The following is a 24,616-nucleotide window of genomic DNA, read 5'->3' as shown; positions in this document are numbered from 1 at the left end:
AATCCTTATGCCAAAGAGGCATATTTTGGGATGGCATATTCTGCGCCCCTTCATCCTCCTTTTTGAGGCAAGTCTATTCATCATCGCACTGAGGTTCCCTTAGTAGCTGGCTCAGTAAAGCAGAAGCAGAATCACCTGGGAAGTGCAGAGTGCTTCAAATCAAAGGCCCAAGATGGTTTTGTTTCTGTTTTTTATTTGAAGGTGTGTACACACATATAAATACACATACACAGGTAAGCACATCGTTCAGAGATTTAAGATGTGACGTGTTTTATCACCAGTCTACAAAATGTACCCAGATTAGTTACATATGTTATGGAACAATCAGCATTCCTGTAACCGCAATAAGCCTTTATCAGCCACTAAGGATAGTCAGGTTCTCATTCTGTTGGAACACTTCCAAGTGTGACTATTGAAGAAGAGAAGAACAGCTATGCTGGAAAAGACAGAAATTAAGCTTATAAGAGGCTAGTGATTCTACAATAGTAATATTAAGCTTTAAAAGCTAAACTTCACTCAAGAAATGAAGGCAAAAGCAACAGTTTTTGTGAAACCTGACAACGATATTAAAATTTTATCTAGAACAGTAACAGTCCAGGAATAGCCAAGACAATCTTGCACAAGAAAACAAAGAACGGGAGACAGGGAAGCAGGTGCCAATCGCTGCCCCTGCTGTCCCGGGAGTGCATGGGCTGCCACCACCACTAAGAAACACAGGAGCACGTGCCAGTTGCTGCCCCCACTATCCCGGGGGCATGGGGGCCACTGCTGCCACTGGAAGACCCATGAACAGGGGCTGATTGCTGCCTCCACCGTACTGGGAGCACACACGGGTCACCGCACCCACACACCCCATATAATCAAACCCCATACCCACTGGGTAGGTGACCCACAAACTGGAAAATAATTATGTCACAGAGGTTCTCCCACAGGAGAGTTCTGAGCCCCATGTCAGGCTCCCCAGCCGAAGGGTCCAGCATCAGGAGGAGGAGTCCCCAGAGCATTTAGCTTTGAAGGCCAGTGGGGCTTGAGTGCAGGAGCTCCACAGGACTGAGGGAAACAGAGACTCCACTCTTGGAGGGCGCACACAAGTTTTCACGTGCACTGGGACCCAGCACAAAGCAGTGACTTCATAGGAGACTGGACTAGACATACCTGCGGGTATTGGAGGGTCTCCTGAAGAGGTGGGGGTCGATTGTGACTCTCTCTGTGTGAGGACACCTGTGGTGAAGGACCCAGGGAATATTGATTGGTGTGAGCTCTCCCAGAGGTCACCATTTTGGCACCAAGAAGTGGGCCCCACCCTACAGCCTGCAGGCTCCAGTGCTGGGAGGCCTCAGGCCAAACAACCAGCAGTCGTGGGGTGGGGAGACATAGCCCCACCCATCAGCAGACAGGCAGCCTGAAGTTGTACTGAGCTCACAGCCACCTCTAAACACACTCCTTGACACATTTCTGCCCACCAGAGGGACAAGACCCACATCCATGCACCAGTGGGCAGGCGCCAGTCCCTCCCACCAGGAAGCCTGCACAAGCCCCTAAATCAATCTCACCCACTGGGGGGGCAGACACCAGAAGCAAGAGGAACTACAATCCTGCAGCCTGAGGAAAGGAGACCAAAAACACAGAAAGTTAGACAAAATGAAATGGCAGAGAAACATATTCCAGACAAGCGAACAAGATAAAACCCCGGAAGAACAACTAAGTGAATTGGAGATAGGCAATCTATTTGAAAAACAATTCAAGGTAATGATAGTAAAGATGACCCAAGATCTTGGAAAAAGAATGGAGGCACAGACCAAGGAGGTACAAGAAATGTTTAACAAAGAGCTAGATGATTTAAAGAACAAACAGATGAACAATACAATAATTGAAATGAAAAATACACTAGAATGAATCAATAGCAGAATGAGTGAGACAGAAGAACAAATAAGTGAGCTGAAAGAGTGGTGGGAATCACTGCCACAGAACAGAATAAAGAAAGAAGAATGAAAAGAAATGAGGACAGTCTTAAGAGACTTCTGGGACAACATTAAACACACCAACATTCCCATTACAGGGGTCCCGGAAGAGAAGAGAGAGAGAAAGGACCTGAGAAAACATGTGAAGAGATTATAACTAAAAACTTCCCTAACATGGGAAAGGGAATACTCACTCAAGTCCACGAAGTGCAGAGTCCCATACAGGATAAACCCAAGGAGGAACATGTCGAGACACATATATTAGTAAAACTGACAAAAATTAAAAACAAAGAGAAAATGTTAAAAGCAACAAGGGAAAAGCAACAAATAAGAAACAAGAGAATCCCCATAAGGTTATCAGCTGATTTTTTCAGCAGAAACCCTGCAGGCCAGAAGGGAGTAGCACTATGTATTTAAGTGATACAAGGGAAAAACCTACAACCAAGAGTACTCTACCCAGCAAGGCTCTTGTTCAGATTTGACAGAGAAATGAAAAGCTTTACAGACAATCAAAAGCTAATAGAATTCAGCACCACCAAACCAGCTTTACAACAAATGCTAAAGGAACTTCTCTAGGCAGAAAAGGCCACAACTAGAAACAAGAAAATTACGAATGGGAAAGCTCACCAGTAAAGGCAAACATACAGTAAACGTAGGAAATCATTTACACACAAATTTATCAAAACCAGCAATCCTGAGGAGAGTACAAATGCAGGGTACTGGAAATGCATTTGATATTAAGAGACCAGCAACTTAAAACAATCTTGTTTATATACAGAGTGCTATATCAAAACCTCATGGGAACAGCAAACCAAAAACCTACAATAGATACACATACAAAAAAGAAAAAGCAATCCAAACACAACACAAAAGGTAGTCACCAAATCACAAGGAAAAAAAAAGAGGAAGGGAAGAAAAAAGACCTACAAAAACAAATCCAAAACAATTAACAAGATGGCAATAAGAACATACATATGATAATTACTTCAAAGGAAAATGGATTAAATGCTCCAACCAAAAGACACAGGCTGGCTGAATGGACATGAAAACAAGACCTGTATATATAGTGTCCACTAGAGACCCACTTTAGATCTAGGGACATATACAGACTGAAAGCAAGGGGATGGATAAAGGTATTCCATGCAAATGGAAATCAAAAGAAAGCTGGAGTAGCAATACTCATATCAGACAAAATCGACTTTAAAATGAAGATTTATAAGAGACAAAGAAGGACACTGCATAATGATAAAGGGATCAATCCAAGATATCTAACACTTGTAAATATACATGTGCCCAACATAGGAGCACCCCAATATATAAGGCAAATGCTAACAGCCATAAAAGGAGAAATCAACAGTAACACAATAAAACTGGGGTACTTTAACACCCCACTTACATCAATGGACATCACCCAGATAGAAAATCAATAAGGAAACACAGGCCTTAAATGACACATTAGACCAAGGGGATTAACTGATATTTACAGAACATTCCATCCAAAAGCAGCAGAATACACCTTCTTCTCAAGTGCACATGGAACATTCTCCAGGATAGATCACATTCTGGGCCACATAGCAAGCACTGAGTAAATTTAAGAAAACTGAAATCATATCAAGCAACTTTCCCAACCACAACACTATGAGATTAGAAATCAATCACAAGAAAAAAACTGTAAAAAACACCAACATGGGGCTTCCCTGGTGGTGCAATGGTTGAAAGTCTGCCTGTTGATGCAGGGGACACGGGTTCGTGCCCCGGTCCTGGAAGACCCCACATGCCGCGGAGTGGCTGGGCCCGTGAGCCATGGCCGCTGAGCCTGCGCGTCCGGAGCCTGTGCTCCGCAACAGGAGAGGCCACAACAGTGAGAGGCCCGCGTACCGGAAAAGAAAAAAAAAAACAAAAACCCACCAACATGTGGAGGCTAAACAATATGTTACTAAACAACCAATGGACCACTGAAGAAATCAAAGAGGAAATCAAAAAACACTAGAGACAAATGACAATGAAAATACCACACTCTAAAACCTATGGGATGCAGCAAAAGCAGTTCTAAGAGGGAAGTTTATAGCAATAAAATCTTACCTCAGGAAACAAGAAAAATCTCAAACAACCTAACCTTACACCTAAAGCAACTAGAGAAAGAAGAACAAACAGAACCCAAAGTTAGCAGAAGGAAAGAAATCATGAAGATCAGAGCAGAAATAAATGAAATAAAGAAGAAGAAAACAATAGAAAAGTCAATGAAACTAAAAGCTGGTTCTTCAAAAAGATAAACAAAATTGATAAACCTTTAGCCAGACTCATAAAAAAAGGGAGAGGGCTCAAATCAATAAAATTAGAAATGAAAAGAAGTGACAACTGAAACTACAGAAATTCAAAGGATCATAAGAGACTACTACAAGCAACAATATGCCAATAAAATGGACAACCTGGAAGAAATGGACAAATTCTTAGAAAGCTACAAACTTCCAAGACTGAACCAGGAAGAAATAGAAAACATGAACAGACCAATCACAAGTACTGAAATTGAAACTGTGATTTAAAAAACTTCCAACAGACAAAAGTCCAGGACCAGATGGCTTCACAGGTGAATTCTGTCAAACATTTAGAGAAGAGTTAACACCTGCACTTCTGAAACTCTTCCAAAGAATTTCAGAGGAAGGAACACTCCCAAACTCACTCTATGAGGCCACCATCACCTTGATACCAAAACCAAGCAAAGATACCACAAAAAAAGAAAATTACAGGCCAATATCTCTGATGAACATAGATGCAAAAATCCTCAGCAAAATACTAGCAAACCAAATCCAACAATACATTAAAAGGATCATACACCATGATCAAGTGGGGTTTATCCCAGGGATGCAAGGATTCTTCATTATCCACAAATCAATCAGTGTTATATACCACATTAATAGACTGAAAAATAAGAGCCATATGATCATTTCAGTGGATGTAAAAAAACCTTTTGACAAAATTCAACACCCATTTATGATAAAAACTCTCCAGAATGTGGGCATAGAGGGAACCTACCTCAACATAATAAAGATCATATATGCCAAGCCCACAGCTAACATTATTCTCAATGGTGAAAATCTGAAAGCATTTCCTCTAAGATCAGGAACTAGACAAGGATATCCACTCTTGCCACTTTTATTCAACATAGTTTTGGAAGTCCTAGGCACGGCAATCAGAGAAGAAAAGGAAATAAAAGGAATCCAAATTGGAAAAGAAGTAAAATTTGTCTCTGTTTGCAGATGACATGATACTATACATAGAAAATCCTAAAGATGCTATCAGAAAACTACTAGAACTCATCAATGAATTTAGTGAAGTTGCAGGATACAAAATTAATACACAGAAATATTTTGTATTCCTATACACTAACAATGAAAGAGCAGAAAGAGAGAAATTAAAGAAACAGTCCCATTTACCATCACATCAAAAAGAATAAAATACATAGAAATAAACCTACCTAAGGAGGCAAAAGACCTGTACTCTGAAAACTATAAGACGTTGATGAAAGAAATCGAAGATGCTATAAACAGATGGAAAGATACACCATGTTCTTAGATTGGAAGAATCAATATTGTCAAAATGACTGTACCACCCAAGACAATCTACAGATTCAATGCAATCCCTATCAAATTACCAATAGCATTTTTCACAGAACTAGAACAAAAAATTTTTAATTTGCATGGAAACACAAAAGACCCCGAATAGCGAAAGTAATCCTCAGAAAGAAATATGGAGCTGGAGGATTCAGACTCCCTGACTTCAGGCTATACTGCAAAGCTACACTAATCAAAACAGTATGGTACTGGCACAAAAACAGAAATCAGATCAATGGAACAGGATAGAAAGCCCAGAAATAAACCGATGCACCTATGGTCAATCTATGACAAAGGAGGCAAGAATATACAATGGAGAAAAGACAGTCTTTTCAATAAGTGGTGCTGGGAAAACCAGACAGCTACATGTAAAAGAATGAAATTAGAACATTCTCTAGTACCATACACAAAAATAAACTCAAAATGGATTAAAGACCTAAATGTAAGGTCAGACACTATAAAACTCTTAGAGGAAAACATAGGCACAACACTCTGACATAAATCTCAGCAAGATCTTTTTCGTTCCACCTCCCAGAGTAATGAAAATAAAAACAAAATGAAAATAAAAATAAACAAATGGGATCTAACTAAACTCAAAAGCCTTTGCACAGCAAAGGAAACCACATGCAAAATGAAAAGTCAACCTACAGAATGGGAAAAAATATTTGCAAACGAAGCAAACAACAAGGGCTTCATCTCCAAAATATACAAACAGCTCATGCAGCTCTATATCAAAAACCAAACAACCCAATCAAAAAATGGCAAAAGATCTAAACAGACATTTCTCCAAAGAAATGTCATACAGATGGCCAACCAACACATGAAAAGATGCTCAACATCACTAACTATTAGAGAAATGCAAATCAAAACTACAATGAGGTATCACCTCACACGGGTCAGAATGGCCATCATCAAAAAGTCTCCAAGGACTTCCCTGGTGGCACAGTGGTTGGGTGTCCGCCTACCAGTGCAGGGGATACAGGTTCGGGCCCTTGTCCGGGAGGATCCCACATGCTGCAGAGTGGCTGGCCCCACGCGCCACGGCTACTGAGCCTGCACTCTGGAGCCTGCGTGCCACAACTGCTGAGGCCTGCTTGCCTAGAGCCAGTGCTCTGCAGCAAGAGGGGATGCTGCGATGAGGGGGCCGCGCACCGCAGCGGGGAGTGGCCCCCGCTCGCCGCAGCTAGAGAGAGCCTGTGCACTGCGGCAAAGGACCCAATGCAGTCAAAAATAAATAAATAAAATAAATAAATTTATTAAAAAAAAAAAAAAACTCTCCGAACAACAAATGCCGGAGAGGGTGTGGAGGAAAGGGAACCTTCCTACATTGTTGGTGGGACTGTAAAACTGGTACAACCACTATGGAGAACCGTATGGAGGTTCCCTAAAAATCTAAAAGTAGAACTACCATAGGATCCAGCAATCCTACTCCTGGACATATATCCAGAGAAAACCATAATTTGAAAAGATACATGCACCCCAATGTTCATAGCAGCACTATTTACAATAGCCAAGACATGGAATCAACCTAAATTTCCACTGACAGAGGAATGGATAAGGAAGATATGGTACATATATACAATGGAATATTACTCAGCCATAAAAAAGAATGAAGCAATGCCATTTGCAGCAACATAGATGGACCTAAAGATTATCATACTAAGTGAAGTAAGTCAGACAGAGAAAGACAAATATCAGTTGATATTACTTGTATGTGGAATCTAAAAAAAAAAAAAATGATACAAATGAATTTATTTACAAAACAGAAACAGACTCAGAGTCTTCAAAAACAAACCTATGGTTAGTTACCAAAGGGTAAAGTGGGAGGGAAGGATAAATTAGGAGTTTGGTATTGACATATACACCCTACTATATATAAAATAGATAATCAATAAGGATCAACTGTATAGCACACAGAACTCTACTCAATATTCTGTAATAACCTATATGGGAAAAGGATCTGAGAAAGAATGGATATGTGTATAGCTGAATCCCTTAGCTGTATACCTGAAACACAACATTGTAAATCAACTATACTTCAATATAAAATAAAAATTAAAAAAATTGAATTACTATGTTGTATACCTGAGACTCATATAATATTGTAAATCAACTATATTCTAATAAAAAAAAAGATCAATCAATAGACTGAAAAAACCAGAACAAAAAACAAACCCCAAAGAATGGAGAAGTAGCTCTCAAAGATATCTAGAAATGTAACAAACAAAAAGCAAAACGAGCTGGGGTGGGGGGTGGACACCATGCTCTAAAGGTAAGGAGCTGCTTCAGATCATCCAATTAAGTGAAAAGGGCTCAAGAGACTCAGTAACCAGAGGAATTAAACAATGAGGAATTTTGTTTTTAGGCACTTTCTAGCACTGAGTTATTATTTTTATCTTTGGCTGACAAAGCATATAAGAAAATGGCTTTGAATCACTTCTAATTGCAGAGGGCTGTTGAATAAATTAACAAAAGGTAGTAATATAATATTTTCTTAACTCATGGAAAGGCTGAACTCTCCATATTAGAAGACAGATATTACTTATCTCTGCTAATATTAATTCTGCAAGTAGAAAATTCTCTCCTAGCCCTTCTTTCAAAATATACTCATTACTTACCTCGGAAATGAGCCATTTGAAGTCTTCTGATGTTGGGAGGCACAGTCTTGCTGCTTAAGAATTTACTAGATATTACCACTCAACCTGTTAGTCAGCACTGATCATGCTAGGCTGGAATGCTGTCAGCTTTGACTACAAAATTAGGACCTTGGGCAATCTGATAGTTATCTACATTTATTTAGAACCCACAGAGGGCAGAGTTTAGATAGGTAAGGGAAGGCTTATTGGTAATGTTTCTAGTTCTATCCAGTAACTAAAGACAGAGGCAGACTGAAGATCAGAAATCTTTATTTGACTCAATTTATTTGAAAGAGGTACACATAGTTAAACTGGGCAGTGATCAAGCAATCCAATTCTACCAATAGCAAGAAATTATTATTATTTAGAAAAAAGTCATTGGTGAACATAGCCAACCAATTTTCAGTGGAAAATAAGACTAAGTTCAATTTCAAGAGGAAGAACTTCACTGTAAACGTTTGTGTTTATAAATTAATTATTTTACCAGAACACACAAAATCAAGGCAGAGACTGTATAACAGGCAACTGGGTCAGACGTAAGTACAAGGAACCCAAAAGTGAAGGAAATATTGCACTGATGCAGAAACAGACATTTAAAGAACTGTCATCATCAACAACCATATTTTTGCTAAAGAATAAGCATTCCAAAGGAGCAGACTATTTGGTCAATACAAAAATTAGTAAGGAAATATTTTTAAAGTGCACATTCCCTGAAGAGTTCAATTTTATATGTAATACACATATTCACATACGGAGATGATCATTTTAAAAGGTCTACAACAACCTGACCTTGCAACAAGTCCCACATACAATTTCTAATAGTCTGTGAGTGTCGGTATAAAATTACTGACATTGAGAACATTTCAATGTAGTCTACATTGTTACTTGAACATTTTTCAGCTCCCAAAGTGGAAACTTTTGGGTAGCCAATAGAATGCTGGAGATATGATGGCATTAGAAGAAATATTGGGGGTTTCCAACACGATCTATTTTAAGTACACTTCTGATTATTAGACTTTTTATTATATTACTCTTACAGGGTTTCTTATTACAAGGACTTCATTAGAAGGAACCCATTATTAAAGGTATCAGAGCAATACTAAATGAATGTGAATGGTATTCAGTGACAGACAGGGATTTTCAGGCTGACAGATATTACAGCAGGTGTTAAACTATAATACAAATAACTTTGGATTTGTATAAAGTAATAAAAACTTTAAAAATATACTCATATCAACCTATAAAATTTGAAGTTTCATCTCTTACATGGCTCATTGGGTAACCAGAAGTATCAGTTTTTTTGGAAATGCCATAATGCTTTTAGAAAAGAACTAATCTGTAATTGTAAAGCAAAACTTTAAAAAAAATGACATTGAACAATTTACCTTACAAAAGAGGAAATAAAGTAAAAAAAGGTTTCAATTAAAGAAACATGAAGAAGGTTTGTAAAAGAGTAGGACCCAGCATATTCTCAGTCCTTGTGCTGGCCTTTTAGGATAGCCCTGAAACAAGTACTGCTTTACACCAACTGTGGTAGAAAGGAAAGAAGCAGGAGAAAAGGTCTGCACTGATAGCTGTTTTGGGCAATGATCAAAAATATAGATGATAAGAATCCTAAAAATTTTAACTGATCAGTGCTACCTTGATTAGGTATAGCATTAGCAGTAAGGTATAATTTCAAAAGTATATTTCAAAGGATTGGGCAGGAGGGTGGATGGTCCTCGTTTAGAGTATGCAAAGGAGCTATCAGTGATACTGGGTAGCACCAAAGAAAACCAGAGTGAATAAATTTTGTATTGAATCTCGCAAAAAGAATCAGGTTATGCGTGTTTTCTACTTGAATCCTACAGAAATTAGGAAATCCAATTATTTTCAGCTAAACAGCACTGGCATTTATTTAGCACCCTCCAGAGAATAAGTATTTTGGCCCTAAAAGATTGTGACCCGTGAATAAGCGCCCCATTTGCCTGTGCCACCTGTATGGTGAATCAGACAGAAGGCAGATGGAGCACACTCAATGTACTTAAAAGGAGAACTTCTGTGCCCATCTCAGTAGAATGCTTAGTGCGCACGAGATTGAAATACATGTAGTTAAAGGATATCCTATGACCTTTTTTGGGTGCTTGCTGTTTGTGTCAATGCTTTTTCTAGACCACTGATATCTAGTGGAACATATTACACAGGTATCTAAGGGTATCTGATACACACCAGGAAAGGGAAACATTTCTGAAACAAGAGCTATCCTGTCTTCTCACTCAAAAGAAAAAGGCAGTGCTCACAACTTGGCACAGCCCAGATTGTTTCAACAGTCACTGGATGGTGAACGCCTCCTACAGCACTGGCTTCCAAGGGTTTTCTCCCCGCCCCCCCAAATTGCAATTCCCAATAAGAGAGTACGTTTTATATTGTGACCCGGTACACACAGTATAGATTATTTAACTGAAACGATATTTCAGGAAACAATATTTAACCTTGTTACACGCAGAACTCTCTTCTTTTCTTTGCTATTCTATTTTTAAAATATGCTCATCTTGAACTGATTTTACGGCTCACTAATGGGTTAAGAACTACAGTTTGAAAAACACTGTCCTTGAGGATTTTAGCTGATCTTGAGAAAAGGTAAAAGCAATGGCCCTGGAACTCCAACAGATTTCTCTGACTTGTGTTGGCTGGGGCATTAAAACACCCATTTCCAAACAGCTACTTCTCCCTTCAGTGTATGCGGCGCACACTTTCAGTTCCTACAGGCAAACTAATCCAGTACCTTGTCCCAACCTTTTTAATACTGGGGCTTTGGCTTGGCCTGAAGTACCAACTAAAACTGGTAACTAATGACTGAATAAGGTTCATAAAATTCGGCACTGAGTAGTCTTTATTTTTTACCAGACAGGAATAGGATACTACTTTGTAGGCTATTTCTAAGAGATGAGCTAGGTGCGTATATATTCACTGGGATAGTATTATATTACTGCTACTACCATTGGAAAAAATGAGAGAGATAATTTTATGGAAATGATAAATAAGTTTAAGAAGATTTTCTTATTTGGAGGCCACAGGATAATTTGGGGATGGATTAGGATTCTGGAGGAGAGAGGGACAGGGAAGGACTGCCTACAGCTAGTCATGATTATTTAGGAACCAGAAAATAACTCAGCTGTACTAAACTGAGCCTGGGAAAAATTCCAAGGTCTTGCTAACACCAGGGAAGAAGCAGCCAACATACATACTTTAATAGGGAAGCCACTGCAGAAGTGCACATGCTCTTTGGTTCAGAGAGTATTTTGTTGTAAATGTGAAGAAATCACAAGCTTCTTATTGTATCAGAAATCAAAGTTGCCATGTCTAGGGACTTCCCTGGTGGAGCAGCGGTTAAGAATCCGCCTGCCAATGCAGGGGACATGGGTTCGATCCCTGGTCTGGGAAGATCCCACATGCCGCGGAGCAACTAAGCCCATGCACCACAACTACTGAGCCTGCGCTCCAGAGCCCGTGAGCCACAACTACTGAAACTGTGTGCCACAACTACTGAAGCCCATGCGCCTAGAGCCCGTGCTCCGCAACAAGAGAAGCCACCACAATGAGAAGCCTGCACACTGCAACCAAGAGTAGCCCCCGCTCGCTGTAACTAGAAAAAGCCCACACACAGCAATGAAGACCCAACACAGCCAAAAATAAATAAATAAATAAAATTGATTCTTAAAAAAAAAAAAGTTGCCATGTCTAGGGATCATAGTTTTCTGGAGGAGAGTTGGCAGGGAATAGACACTCTGCCTTCAGCTTCATACAATAAACACATATCAGGATACATGAAGGGTACAGGGCTATAGCTAACACATAATATCAATACAAAGAGATAAAGGACAGGATACTCAGGACATCTTCCATCGCAATTACCAAAAAACGAAGACAAGTTTGCAATTCTCAAGCAGACAGCCACTAAACACAGTTAAATATAATTCAGGGTAGATTATTTTTAAATACCATAAGATTATGGACTCTAATATTCAAGAAAAAGACTACAGAATCAAACACATAATTGTAAAATGTTATGCTAAAAAGACTGACATCTAGTGATCTACTTATGTTCTTTGTTTAGATGAAGAAAATCTTCTAAGACAATTGATAAACTACTGCTCTTGAAATCGTGGGTCTTTCCATTCTAGAAACAGGAATTGATAGGAGGTGTTAGTGGGTAGATGACTGATGGGTAGAGAAAGAATAAGGAAAGATGTTTCTAGGTTCTCATTGGTAAGGGAACAGGAAGGATAGGCACACTGGCTTTGCATGTATAGTAGTTACAAGACCCACTTTGCCTGGCCTCCAGAGGATACCAGAAGAATTTCTATCCTTACTCTTTTAGACTTTTCCCTTTTACTATGGGATACCCAAAAAGTTATGGGTCTGTATTTTTCTGAGTATAAAGTCATGAAACTGGAGTAGGTAATGAGGTACTTGGCTAATGGCACTGACTAGAACTCCAGTAAAACAACATTTCAGATGAGGACAATCTGATAAAAGCTTTCTGACTACCTCTACTCTTAGGTTTAATTCTAACATATGCAAAATTGGCAGAGCTCAGCAACAGAGAAAAAGTGCATGTTACTTTGAACAAAGGTCATCATGGGAGCATGCACTATGATGAGATTTGAAATTTGTCATCTCGTGACTAAATTTATGTTCAGCAAAGAAAAAAATTCTGAAGGAAACTATTAATAAACAATGAGATTTTTAATCAGAGGAAAATCAATATTTAGTAGCAAGATTTCGTCAGGAAGAAATACAATTACAGTCTGGCATGCTGTTTATTTTAGCTTTTACAACAAAGCGAGGAATCTGAGGAGAATTTCACAACCATTGACTTATATAGTCTCCAATTCTAAAAACGGTTTATAGTAATTTGGCGGTACGTTCAACATGCATCAAATACTTTGTATTATTCAATAACTAAGACACTGCATCATTTTCTTCATGGTTCACAATCATATATTCATCCCCTTTCACTTGAAAAAGTCCATTAATATCAAGGTACAAGGATCTTGGACAAAAATCAAGGAAAATACCCCCCCTGACATCTTTACTAATGTGCAGCCCACGATTTCTGTTCTGACGAGTATACACTTAAGAGTAATTCTCACTTGAATAATTGTAGAGAAAGCAAACCAGAAATTCTCAATCTATTGCCAACAGGACAGGTTACTGGGTTAGACTTTAGGGTACATACACTTACCCGACATGCGTATAGAGAGGGGCTGTCTGTTCTGAAGCATAACTCATATTAAGATGGTGGGACTTTTGTTTATTTCATACTACCAGTGAATAGGAAGTTGGTATTGTTAAGGCCTCAGGAATTTTCCTTTAAGGTCAGCAATCTATTAAACATGACCTTGGTAAACCAAGTAGATCTCAAGGCGTTGGCTTGAGGAAGTATTTCTAAGGCTTGAAAGTTCTGAGAGGGGCCTTCCCTTTTTGGGTAGCACACTCATTTCTTCAAGACTTTCTTAGGATGAGGCTTGAAGGGGTATTAGTCAATCTGTATTATATAAAATAAAAAAGATTGTTTTTCATAGTCACGCTATGTACTTCAAATAGTAATTCAAACCTACCCTCTATTTAAAAAAAATAAGGAAAATCATACCAAAATATTTATCTGTAAAAAGAACTTCATGTTTCTAAAGAAACTACCACCAAGGTTATCTTGATACCACTAAGACAATGTTTGATTTGATCATTTACCCATCACTCATTCAGGGACCTTGAAGCAAGCATGATAGAACTGTAAGATGTGAACTAGGAACATTACATTTAGCGCCATTAAATTTAGGCTAAATATGGGCAACTTCTCCACCATTACAGAGAATCACCTGGAGCAAATATTTAAGATTCATAAAAGAAATATTTCCTTTATAAAGTAATTAGAATTGTAACCAGATGCATGATTCAAGTTAGAAAACCAAATGGATCCCCAAAGAGTTGAAACAGTTTCATCACATAACTGTTTTACTTGATTCTGATTTTTTTTTTAAAGTACTTGTAATTACTCCTATACTATACTCCCCAAACAGGTTTTAGAAGGTACAAGGTAGAAATTGTAATGATTTATTGCTGTGTATCTTCAGGCAGCAGTCTCTGTCAGAGGCTCGGGGAAGGTTCTCTTGCTTCTTCTAGCTTTCTGAGGATCCACTGTTGTGGGGAAATGAAGCAACATTTACTTAACTTCAATGAACTTGCAATGACAAAATATAATGAATGAAAATCTAGAAGTTGTCTTTCCAGTTTAGTTAGGAGTATACTGCTATAGCCAATAATTAAATTCTCTATGCAGGAGAGATCATTCACTGACTTAAATGGCCCAGATGACTCAGGGACAATGGTACTGGGTTTGATTTAACAGTAGTAATAATGTTTTTCTAAGGTCTTTGGACTTAGATGTTCATCTTCAGAATAAGCAAAGTAAAATGAAGCATCCTGACAGAGAAGGGTAATTTAACAGCTGGATTGAATAACTCTGGCATAGTGTGAAAATCATCTATGTAGAATTCCTTTCAACCTATGCCAATTCTGTATCACAAACCTTCACGATTCCATATATTGGATTCTACTGATTGAGTAGGAATAAGTACATATAATTCTACAGTGGGTAGCAGCATAGCAACATTCTTGAGCATATTAGGTGCTTTTATGATACATTTTTCTAATTTGAAAGGATCTGAAATCACAAAATTAAACTGCAAATGAAGTGTAAACCTTTTTGTCAATAATGTCTATTATCATTAGGCCTGCATGACAAATAAAAGCCATGGAGGTGATACTCGTGTTATCCCATTATGAAAAGCTTAAGCAAAGATATTTGTGCTTTTTTACTTAAGAAGAACCTAGTGAAAATAGCTCTAAGATAAGCAGAGAAAGAGAAATGGACTCAGTAGCCTTTTCTGGATGTTTCTGGCAGAGCAGGAGGATTAAAAAGAAACCTTCTGGGATAAAATAACACAGTGACAGAGATTAAATGGAAAACTTATTACAGAGAAACTGAAGGTAATGTCCTTCAGCAGCACAAAGAAGATGGCCTGAAAGTCGTGCTGTCATCATGCTCTACTGTCTCCCTGTTCCAGGCAACATGCATATTAAGGGTGTAGTAACTTTATCTCTCTTTCTTTGTAACTTGGCCTCCTTTCAGTTTTCTACTGTTAATATGTCAGTGTTACCTTATAACCCAATGTCTAGATAGAAAATTGCACAGCACATGCTAAATGGTCCAAGGTACATGTGTATGGGTGGGAGAGGTTTCTGGTTTGAGCTCCAGATGTGAGAAGTGAACTGGTAAATAATCATAACCAGCCAGGACCAACACAGAGAGGTCGGGAGGCCCAGGGATTCAGTAAAGAACCCATGTGTTCTTATTGTAAGTTTCACGACAGAGTGAGTATACTTCAGTATCAGGAATAGTGTCTTAGTTGTGACCAACGAGGTAGATAATCAATTCATAGTCTTCCTTTTCTTGACAGTGCACTTCCCTATAATTGCCATAATCCCTAAAGTATGTATAGTGCTTTTCAGTTCACATAATTCACATTTTGAGGAAGCTGAGGTTAACTGACTTCCCCAAGGTCCTACAGTCAAGAAGGAACAGAACCAGTATTTAAACCCAGATTTTCTAACCACAGGCATGGCTCTTTTTCCCTTGTGCCAGGCTACAGTAATTAAAGAAAAAAAATCCCTATAGCTATACAGTAGAGAAATAAACAATGTGGGGCTATACTTTTCCTGTTGGAGCTGGTAGATTAGCATTAGAGTGCATTAATTTCTTTCATTTGTTGGCTTTTTTTGGCAAAGTATTCCAGTTAGGATTTAAAATAAGAGAACAATTTGATTTCAAAGACAAGTAGGTGTGTTGAATTCAATCTAATGAAAAAATAATTTGTGGAAAATATTATCTAGTTACATATATTAAAACTGTCAAAATGCAAACATAAAATTAAAAAACAAACACAACTTATCTGTCTTAAAGAATAATGCAACTTACATGGCTTTGAAATGAGAAGCTGCTATCTGTTTAACCAAAAGATTGACTATATTTACCCTTGCATCCTCTGGAGTCTTGAAGTTAATTATTTTTCCAAACTCTTTGGCATGGAATACAGACTTCACCCGCTCCTATAAATAGAATAAGTAGCTTCATTAACATGGGAATCTAGTTGTAGAAATACCATAAAGAAATGCCACCAAAAAAAAGCCAAGAATGAGAAATCAAGAAGAATCAAACACAAATGGAAAAAAAAGACTAAATTCGAAGCCATCCGTTATCACTAAACCTAAGATAAAAAGCTTTAGGTGACATTTCAGTTGCTAAAGCCGTCAAGGGTTGATGCAGAGGATGGGAAGGAGATCAATCTAGAAGCAGTACCACTGTTTTCCCTCTCCAAATAATGTCTCAGATAGTTCCTGATATCTGGCTATGGCCTCATGATAAATTCAGCTCAAAAATAATGTACACATGTATGTCTGCATACATATACACGTGTTGTATAGGTATGTATGTGTGTGTATGTATGTGTTTATATATGTAACTTCTGACATTTTAAACCAATAAGAATGCAATAAGAATGTAGCTTCAGAATCAAAGAAATCAGGGTGGGTCTTAGATTCTATACGATTGTCCTCCACTTTTTGGTTTTTTTTTTTGGCGGTACGCGGGCCTCTCACTGTTGTGGCCCCTCCTGTTGCAGAGCAAAGGCTCCGGACGCGCAGGCTCAGCAGCCATGGCTCACGGGCCCAGCCGCTCCGCGGCATGTGGGATCTTCCTGGAGCAGGGCACGAACCCGTGTCCCCTGCATCGGCAGGCAGACTGTCAACCACTGCGCCACCAGGGAAGCCCTGTCCTCCATTTTTTAAACTCCTTTGATATTCTGTTGTGTTTGTGGGAGGAGAACTACCTAATGGTGGATATTAAGCATTAGAGGGGCAAATAGAATAGGATTATCGAGGAGGAGTGTGGTGATTACTTCTATTAACCATGAGTAATAAGGACACAGAGGAAGCAATATTTTACTAGTCTAACAATCTCTATAAGTAATTCAACTAACCATGCATATACAGACTCCAGAAGAAATCAGATTATTAAAAAAAAAAAGTATGATTGCTGATATAAGGTCGCAAGGGAAAGGTGAAAGGGGAAGAAATGAAGGCGGTAAGAAGTTTATCCTTGGAGATAAAAAAGCCAGGAAATGCAATATGGGCTACAGCAGAGCCTAACAGCTACTACTATCCATCATTTCATATATGGCCACAGGGTTATTCATTTTCTGAGTGAATCAGAGAAATTCTCAATGGGTAAGTTGGTCTAAGATCCTCAAAAACTAACATCCAGTCTCCTTAAGAGCTGCCCCATGTCTTTGGAATGAATGGTAAGATTGGATAAATGGTCTTCACTAGTTAAGCACAAGGCCTAGGGACAGTTCTGTTCTATAGGCTAGTCTAGAAGAAATCTGTTGTCTCTGCCTGTCTGCATCCAATGCCCCTTCTTCCAGTAACAATTTCTTGAATGTTCTTTGGGTAATTATTTTTCACCCTCTTTCACTCCCAAAACTTCATATAGAGCTGACTCTTCCTTCTTGGTAGCACCACAATGATCCTGTGACCCTAACCTGGCCAACTGGCCCATTCCAGCCCCTGACTAAAGTGACTGGCTCAGGAACAAGGAAGTGACCAAAGGTGGCCCAGTGAGACCCAGTGAGAAGCTTTCATTCTGCTGAGCTAGTAGGATATGAGCCTGGAACTTCTGCTGGCCATAGTGTCACCAAACGATAGCCTGCTTGAGAATGAAGCCAAACTGAAGAAAGTAGAACCTAGAGATGAGGGCAGCAAAGATGGACAAAATGAAGGAGGAGAGGAAGGGTGTGAGAATAAATACTAAAGACATCATTTGAGCATAATTAAGCTACAATATATAGACTTGGATTTTTCAGTTATATGAGCCAATTAAATCCCTCAAAATCAAACCAAACAAAAATAACAGTAAACAAAACTAACTTGGGCTGAGTCACGTATTTCTGATTAATATAGCCAGTGCCAAAGCGGCCCTTTTCACATAGGTGTCTGGTCAAATACTGTGAGGCCAAATATATTATCTTTTATTTCTCTGTGTCACCTACGGTACCTAGTGCAATCATTACAACTTACAATGGATATAGAGACTCTGATGATTTACCAAATGACTAGCAATTTGCTGTATTTTATATCAACATCCAAATACCAAGTACTGTTCTAGCTGCTAGAAATCAGAGTGAGAAATGGCCTCCGCATTCAAGAAGATTATAACTGAATTAGGAAGATAATATCTATAAAAAGAGAAAGAACTACCAATAATGGGCTGTTAGAGCGAGAACTTTTCAAGTGTCCATCAGCAAGATTTTCAGGGAAAAAAATTCTGTAGGCAACTGCTAGGGATTCTGAGGTGTACAAATATCTCACTTTAGTGCCTTGGATAGCAGTGGGAAAGCTGCGGTTCTGTTACTGAGTATAAAATGAGGGCCCAGTAATGTTGTGGTCCATGTAAGAGCACATAAGGTAGCACATTTTTTCTTGGCCTAGCTTTCTTTTCTTTAAGCTTGAGTAAGACAGCAGGTGTAAAGAAAAACCATACAAAGACCAAGCAACATGTAAAAAAGAGGGAGAAACATTACAAAAGTAAAGACTATTTTAATGTGTTGTTTTCAGTTCCAAGTTTTCAAAAAAATCTATTCAACATACCTTTGCTTCGATGCGCAACCTTCTCTCATGAACAATGAATGGCTCTTTGGTAAACTCATCAAAACTATACTGCCACTCACATGTAAGCTGTCCAAACGTTCCTTTTGTTACAAACAACACACCACTCAGAAAAAGAAAGAAAGAAACCACTTTAAAAACTGAAGCACTTATATTCAATAATATAATAATAATAATAGCAGGATACACATTCTTTGCAAGGGCACATAGAACATTCACCAGAAAAGACTATATTCTGGGTCATAAAAAACATTAATGAATTTAAGAGAACTGAAATCATGCAAAGTATATTCTCAGATCATAATGAAATTAAACTAGAAAACAAGTAATGGAAAGATAACAAGAATACTTCCAAATGCTTACTTAAAAGCATACTTCTAAAAAAAAATCCACGGGTCAAAGAATCTCAAAGGAAATTAGAAAATAGTTTGAACTGAACGAGAATGAAAACATAAAATTTATGTAGCAACGTTTAGTGGGAAATGTATAGCACAACATACTTATCTTAGAAAACATAAAGTACTTATAAAGTAAAATGTATAAGGAATGTTTTTAAGAAATAGGAAAAACGTAGAGAACCAGCTACCAAGCAATATTTTGGAGAACCTTCATGTAATTAATGCTTTAGAACAAAATGCTTTTAAGGCTCCATGTAATATATTTACCAACCTGTATCAGAAAGAGGTTTTTAAAATTAATTCTTGTTTTCCCCCCATTTTGAGGAAGGAAATCAAGAGATGAAAATTCATTCTGTCTATAATAATTCTATTTAATTCTTCCTTCAAAGGTCTTTCTTCCCCAAATCTTCTTTCTGGTTGAAACATCAATTGTAGGTACAACCAGAGGTTTCTTTAAGTGACATATACTTTAAGTTAAGGGACTAAATTAAAGTAACAGCTGGCACCTGGCTAGAATGGAATGGAATGGAAAAGGAGAAAGCTAATTAAGATTTATTTCTTTCATCTCAATCTTCTGCCTCTGATCCCCTCTTTCACCAATCTTGGATTATAGGGGCTGCTGGAACAAACCTACTGGTCTTCCAGTACATCTTCAACCATGTGAAAAATCAAAGATAGGCTAATCTTATTTCAGGCGCCTAGTACTCCCTCTCCTGATTAAAAGATTCTTTATCTTCAAGTGCAAAATTTGGAAAGAAAGGACCTCCTAAGTATAAATATCATCTTTCAATCAACTACAACTAGCTTACTACATGTACTCTGTCAAGGTTTATGTGACCTCATTTAAAGAGGTCTACTATGTTGAGAAGAAAGTAATTTCTAAAATGTTGCAATGGACTTCCCTGGTGGCGCAGTGGTTAAGAATCCGCCTGCCAATGCAGGGGATACAGGTTCGATCCCTGGTTCGGGAAGATCCCACATGCCATGGAGCAACTAAGTCCATGCACCACAACTACTGAGCCTGTGCTCTAGAGCCCGCAAGCCACAACTACTGAAGCCCACGTGCCTAGAGCCCATGCTCCACAACAAGAGAAGCCACCGCAATGAGAAGCCCGCACACCGCAATGAAGAGTAGCCCCCACCTGCCACAACTAGAGAAAGCCCACGCACAGCAACGAAAAACCATCGCAGCCAAAAGAAAAGAAAATGTTGCAAGATCTGGAAATAATAAACTTTGCAACTGACTCTTGTTTAACTCTGATGAGTCACCCTTCCCTCAGTCAATGGGGAGAAGGGTTAATAAAACATGAGTGAATGCTGCTATGAAGAAAAATGACTGTTGAAGCACTGTCTGTAAGTATAAAAGTTCAGAAACAACTTAGATGTGCATTATAGCACATACTTCTGAATGAATACCAGGCAGTCATTTACAAATTAAGAAAGATCTCCATATGCTAACATGGAATACTCTTTAAGACATAGATCTTGGGACTTCCCTGGTGGTGCAGCGGTTAAGAATCCGCCTGCCAATGCAGGGGACATGGGTTCAAGTCCTAGTCCAGGAAGATCCCACATGCCACGGAGCAACTAAGCCCGTGTGCCACAACTACTGAGCCTGCGCGCTACAACTACTGAGCCCGCATGCCACAACTACTGAAGCCCGCGTGCCTAGAGCTCGTGCTCTGCAACAAAGAGAAGCCAACACAATAAGAAGCCTGCGCACTGCATCGAAGAGTAGCCCCCACTCGCCGCAACTAGAGAAAGCCTGTGTGCAGCAACGAAAACCCAATGCAGCCAAAAATAAATAAATAAATAGATAAATAAATAAATAAAAAGACATAGATCTTAAGTAAAAAATTAAGGTACAGAATGGTGTTAAAATAGATTCCTATTTACATTAAAATATGTATGTGTATGCCTTTATAGGCAGATGTATGCTTTGATAGCATGTTTGCTTGCATAGGCATAGAATATTTCAAAGATACAAAAGTAGTTGTCTCTAGGAAGGGGAAAAGAGGGACTGGTATCTGAGATGGAATGAATACTGGCTTTCACATCTATACCTTCTAATACTGTGTGAGTTTTCTATATTTTATGTTACTTTTTAAACAAGAAAATTAAGATAGTGCTATAAATTTGGGGCTCAGAAATTATTAGGATTAAAAACATTAAAAATGATTGCTAAGTTCAATAGTCAACTCGAACCAACAAGATGCTTATATAAGTTTACCTTTTTGGCAGTGAACAAAGCCACACAGCTTAATTAGCCACTCCTTTCTATTCAGCCATAATCTCTCCTCCTCAGCCACAGTTTCACTCTGCATTATCCAGAAATCCACCCTACTACTGCACTTGCTTATTCTTTTCCGTGGTTTCATAATAATACTTCCTGCAAACACTTGCCCCTCCGAGGCTATGCCACTGTGTATTTTTACATGTATCCGTCTACTGTCTACAGGTTTATTTGAAGATTTGGCTGTAGTTGGGAGTATCCCCCCAAAAACTAATGTCTCCAGTGGTATATCTACTTATGTGAGTGAATCTCTATATATTCTAATGATTAGATACCACCAGAAGACTACTGACTTCTGGGGCAACCTGAAATTGCATACTTTTTCAGAGAGGGGGAAGGAATGGTATTGCCTACACTTGAGAGGATAGTTTTACAGGAATTTCTCTATCCATTTAGTTGGTTGAAACAAATGCTAAAATATTTAATTTAAAATTATGTTTGTGCATGGTTATGCATTTATCTGTATGCGTACAAAGTTTTAGGCACGAGGCTTGTAGAGCAAGAGAACCATAATTAGTATGAATCAGTGTTAAATATGTGGAACAAGATGTGAATAAAAACTGCTTCACTTCATGGGTGGCTATCAGTTAACCCCTTATCAAATTATATTAGAGAAAGAAAGTTACCTTTTGGTTATCATTAACATGTCTGTTTTATTGATCATGACATGGGTAAAATATTTGTATTTTGCAAATCTTCCATTTTCCATGACCTAAAAAAAAAGGTGAGAGTGAGAAAATTGATAATATCCTATTCTAATACAAGTAATGCCTTACTGATCCTCTAAAAACCTTTCTCAAGGGGGCAAATCGTTAGCACACTTACACAGTAAACATATTGTCAGAAAGTTGAATATTCAAAAAATCACTTCTGCTTCCTTTTTAAAAGCACCTATTCGTACTGCTTTATTCAAGATTACTCAATTGCAGCTATACCAGTGTTTAATGCTAGATTTTTAGAAGATACTGTTATTTTACAAAGTTTAAGTGGAACCTACTGAAGTTACTATTAAACCATCACATTCATTTTGTCTTGGAAAACAGATTAGTATTTGATCATACCTGTACAAAAACACATGTAAACACTAACATATTTAAACATATGCATCACATAAATTACTATTAGCTCCCACCTTGCCTCTTCCCTGGAATTTCCATTATCTGCCTTACAAACATGCTTTTCTTTGCTAATTTCACAATTCATGCAAAATTAAGGAGCAGACCGTTTCTGGACAAACAGGAAACCCGAGGACCAGCATATGCAATAGCCTTTATTTATCTTTAAGACTGCTGAAACACTATCCATGACATGATCAACAATTCTTTGTCTCAAAAAATATAAAGTTAACTACATAAGCAAAATAGGCTTTTTAAAATCTGTTCTCGATACCATTTGCTCTGAGGATGGAGCTACTCTGGCTATTTAAAATATATAGCAGGCTAGACTATTATTTTTTAAAGGCAAGCAATGTAACTGCGACTAAGATACATCAAAAATTTAGCCAAAAATGTTAGATCTCTTGAAGAAATTCCAAAAGAGAATATAAAGATTCTGGAAAATTGTGTTCCATGAGGCTATATCAAAAAACTAAAATTATGTAATTTAGAAGAAAACTAACAAGTGACTTCACAATAAGGTTGCTTTAGAAGGCTGATACAATAGACTTTTTATGGGAGACAGAAGTTAAAAAAAAACCCCAGCAGGATAAAACATACAAATTAACTGCATGGAAGAATTTTCTAACTTCAAAGATCCTAATATTGAGGAAAGAGTATCTTTACTATTTACTGTAGTGGGTGGGGCAATTAAACCCCAATTCCTGGAATTACAAATGAAAAAGGGACATAACCAGAGATTCAGAAGAAATTAATAAAAATTATTAACATATAAATTATGCAAATAAATTTGTAAAAGTAGGTAAAATGGGTCATGTTTTAAGAAATGATAAATTATTAACAGAAAGAAGCATCAAATATTGGAGAGGAAGAGTAGAAATTACTTTCAGATGACAGTATCTGGAAAACTCAAGTACACAAAATCCAGTAACTTTATTATATAAACAATAATCAGTTTGAAAAATGGAAGGAAAACAATCCTGCTTACAAGGGTAATAAAGATAAATATTTACACATAAGTTTAACAAATAACATGCAGAATTTGTATGTTAAAAGCTGTAACAGTCTACTGAGGGGAATAACGGAAAATTTGAAAATGGAAATCCATGTCTTATTATTATTATTTTTTTTTTGCGGTACGCGGGCCTCTCACTGTTGTGGCCTCTCCCGTTGCAGAGCACAGGCTCCGGACGCGCAGGCTCACCGGCCATGGCTCACGGGCCCAGCCGCTCCGCGGCATGTGGGATCTTCCCAGACCGGGGCACGAACCCGTGTCCCCTGCATTGGCAGGCGGACTCTCAACCACTGTGCCACCAGGGAAGCCCCATGTCTTATTCTTGAATATAAAAATTCATTATAATAAAGATGTTATTCCCCCACCCCATTTTTATACATACACACTGTGATCCCAAAATGATGTTTGTTCATTTGTTTTGGGGAGGGGGAAAAGTGATCTGACAATATTATAATGAAATTTATCTAGAAAAAAAAGTGATATTATCCAGTAAATTATGAAAAGAGAATGAGAACTACCCTAGCAGATATTAATACAATTTATAAAGTTGCAGGCGTGAAACAGTTTGATGCTAGTGGAAATTGTATACAGAATATCAATAGAAAGAATAGATTCCAGAAACTGACCAAAATGCAATAGGATTTTATAAAATCCTATATATCCAAACATAGGAATTTAAGAAATCAAGACAGCATTTCAAATTATTGGTCAAAACCATGCATTTTCAAGTAAATGGTGCTTCAAGCAACTTGCTGGCTAAAGCTAGATTCCTACTTCTCTCTCTCTTTTATTTTTTTCCTACTTCTCTCTTTACACCAAATTA

General features: G+C 38.1%; 1 protein-coding gene across 4 annotated transcripts in view; it reads right to left on the bottom strand.

Annotated features, from left to right (window-relative positions):
- Nucleotides 1–12,917: 12,917 nt before the first annotated feature.
- VPS13A (vacuolar protein sorting 13 homolog A) overlaps nt 12,918–24,616 on the bottom strand; it is a 233,519-nt gene continuing 221,820 nt past the window's right edge. For 2 of the 4 annotated variants that reach the window (XM_019934642.3, XM_073806233.1), the window contains 4 exons: nt 22,290–22,375; nt 18,955–19,078; nt 16,285–16,359; nt 12,918–14,388 (listed from right to left, as the gene is read on the bottom strand). In XM_019934642.3, coding sequence (XP_019790201.2) covers nt 14,338–14,388; nt 16,285–16,359; nt 18,955–19,078; nt 22,290–22,375 — 336 coding nt within the window. In that variant the 3' untranslated portion in view covers nt 12,918–14,337. Of the gene's footprint in view, nt 14,389–16,284; nt 16,360–18,954; nt 19,079–22,289; nt 22,376–24,616 lie in introns of those variants that run through there. The other 2 variants (XR_002176281.3, XR_004527015.2) reach the window with 2 other exon arrangements.

This window comes from Tursiops truncatus, chromosome 6 (genome assembly GCF_011762595.2).
Source record: "Tursiops truncatus isolate mTurTru1 chromosome 6, mTurTru1.mat.Y, whole genome shotgun sequence".
Classification (NCBI taxonomy): Eukaryota; Metazoa; Chordata; class Mammalia; order Artiodactyla; family Delphinidae; genus Tursiops; species Tursiops truncatus.
This window is presented reverse-complemented; position numbering and strand designations above follow the sequence as displayed.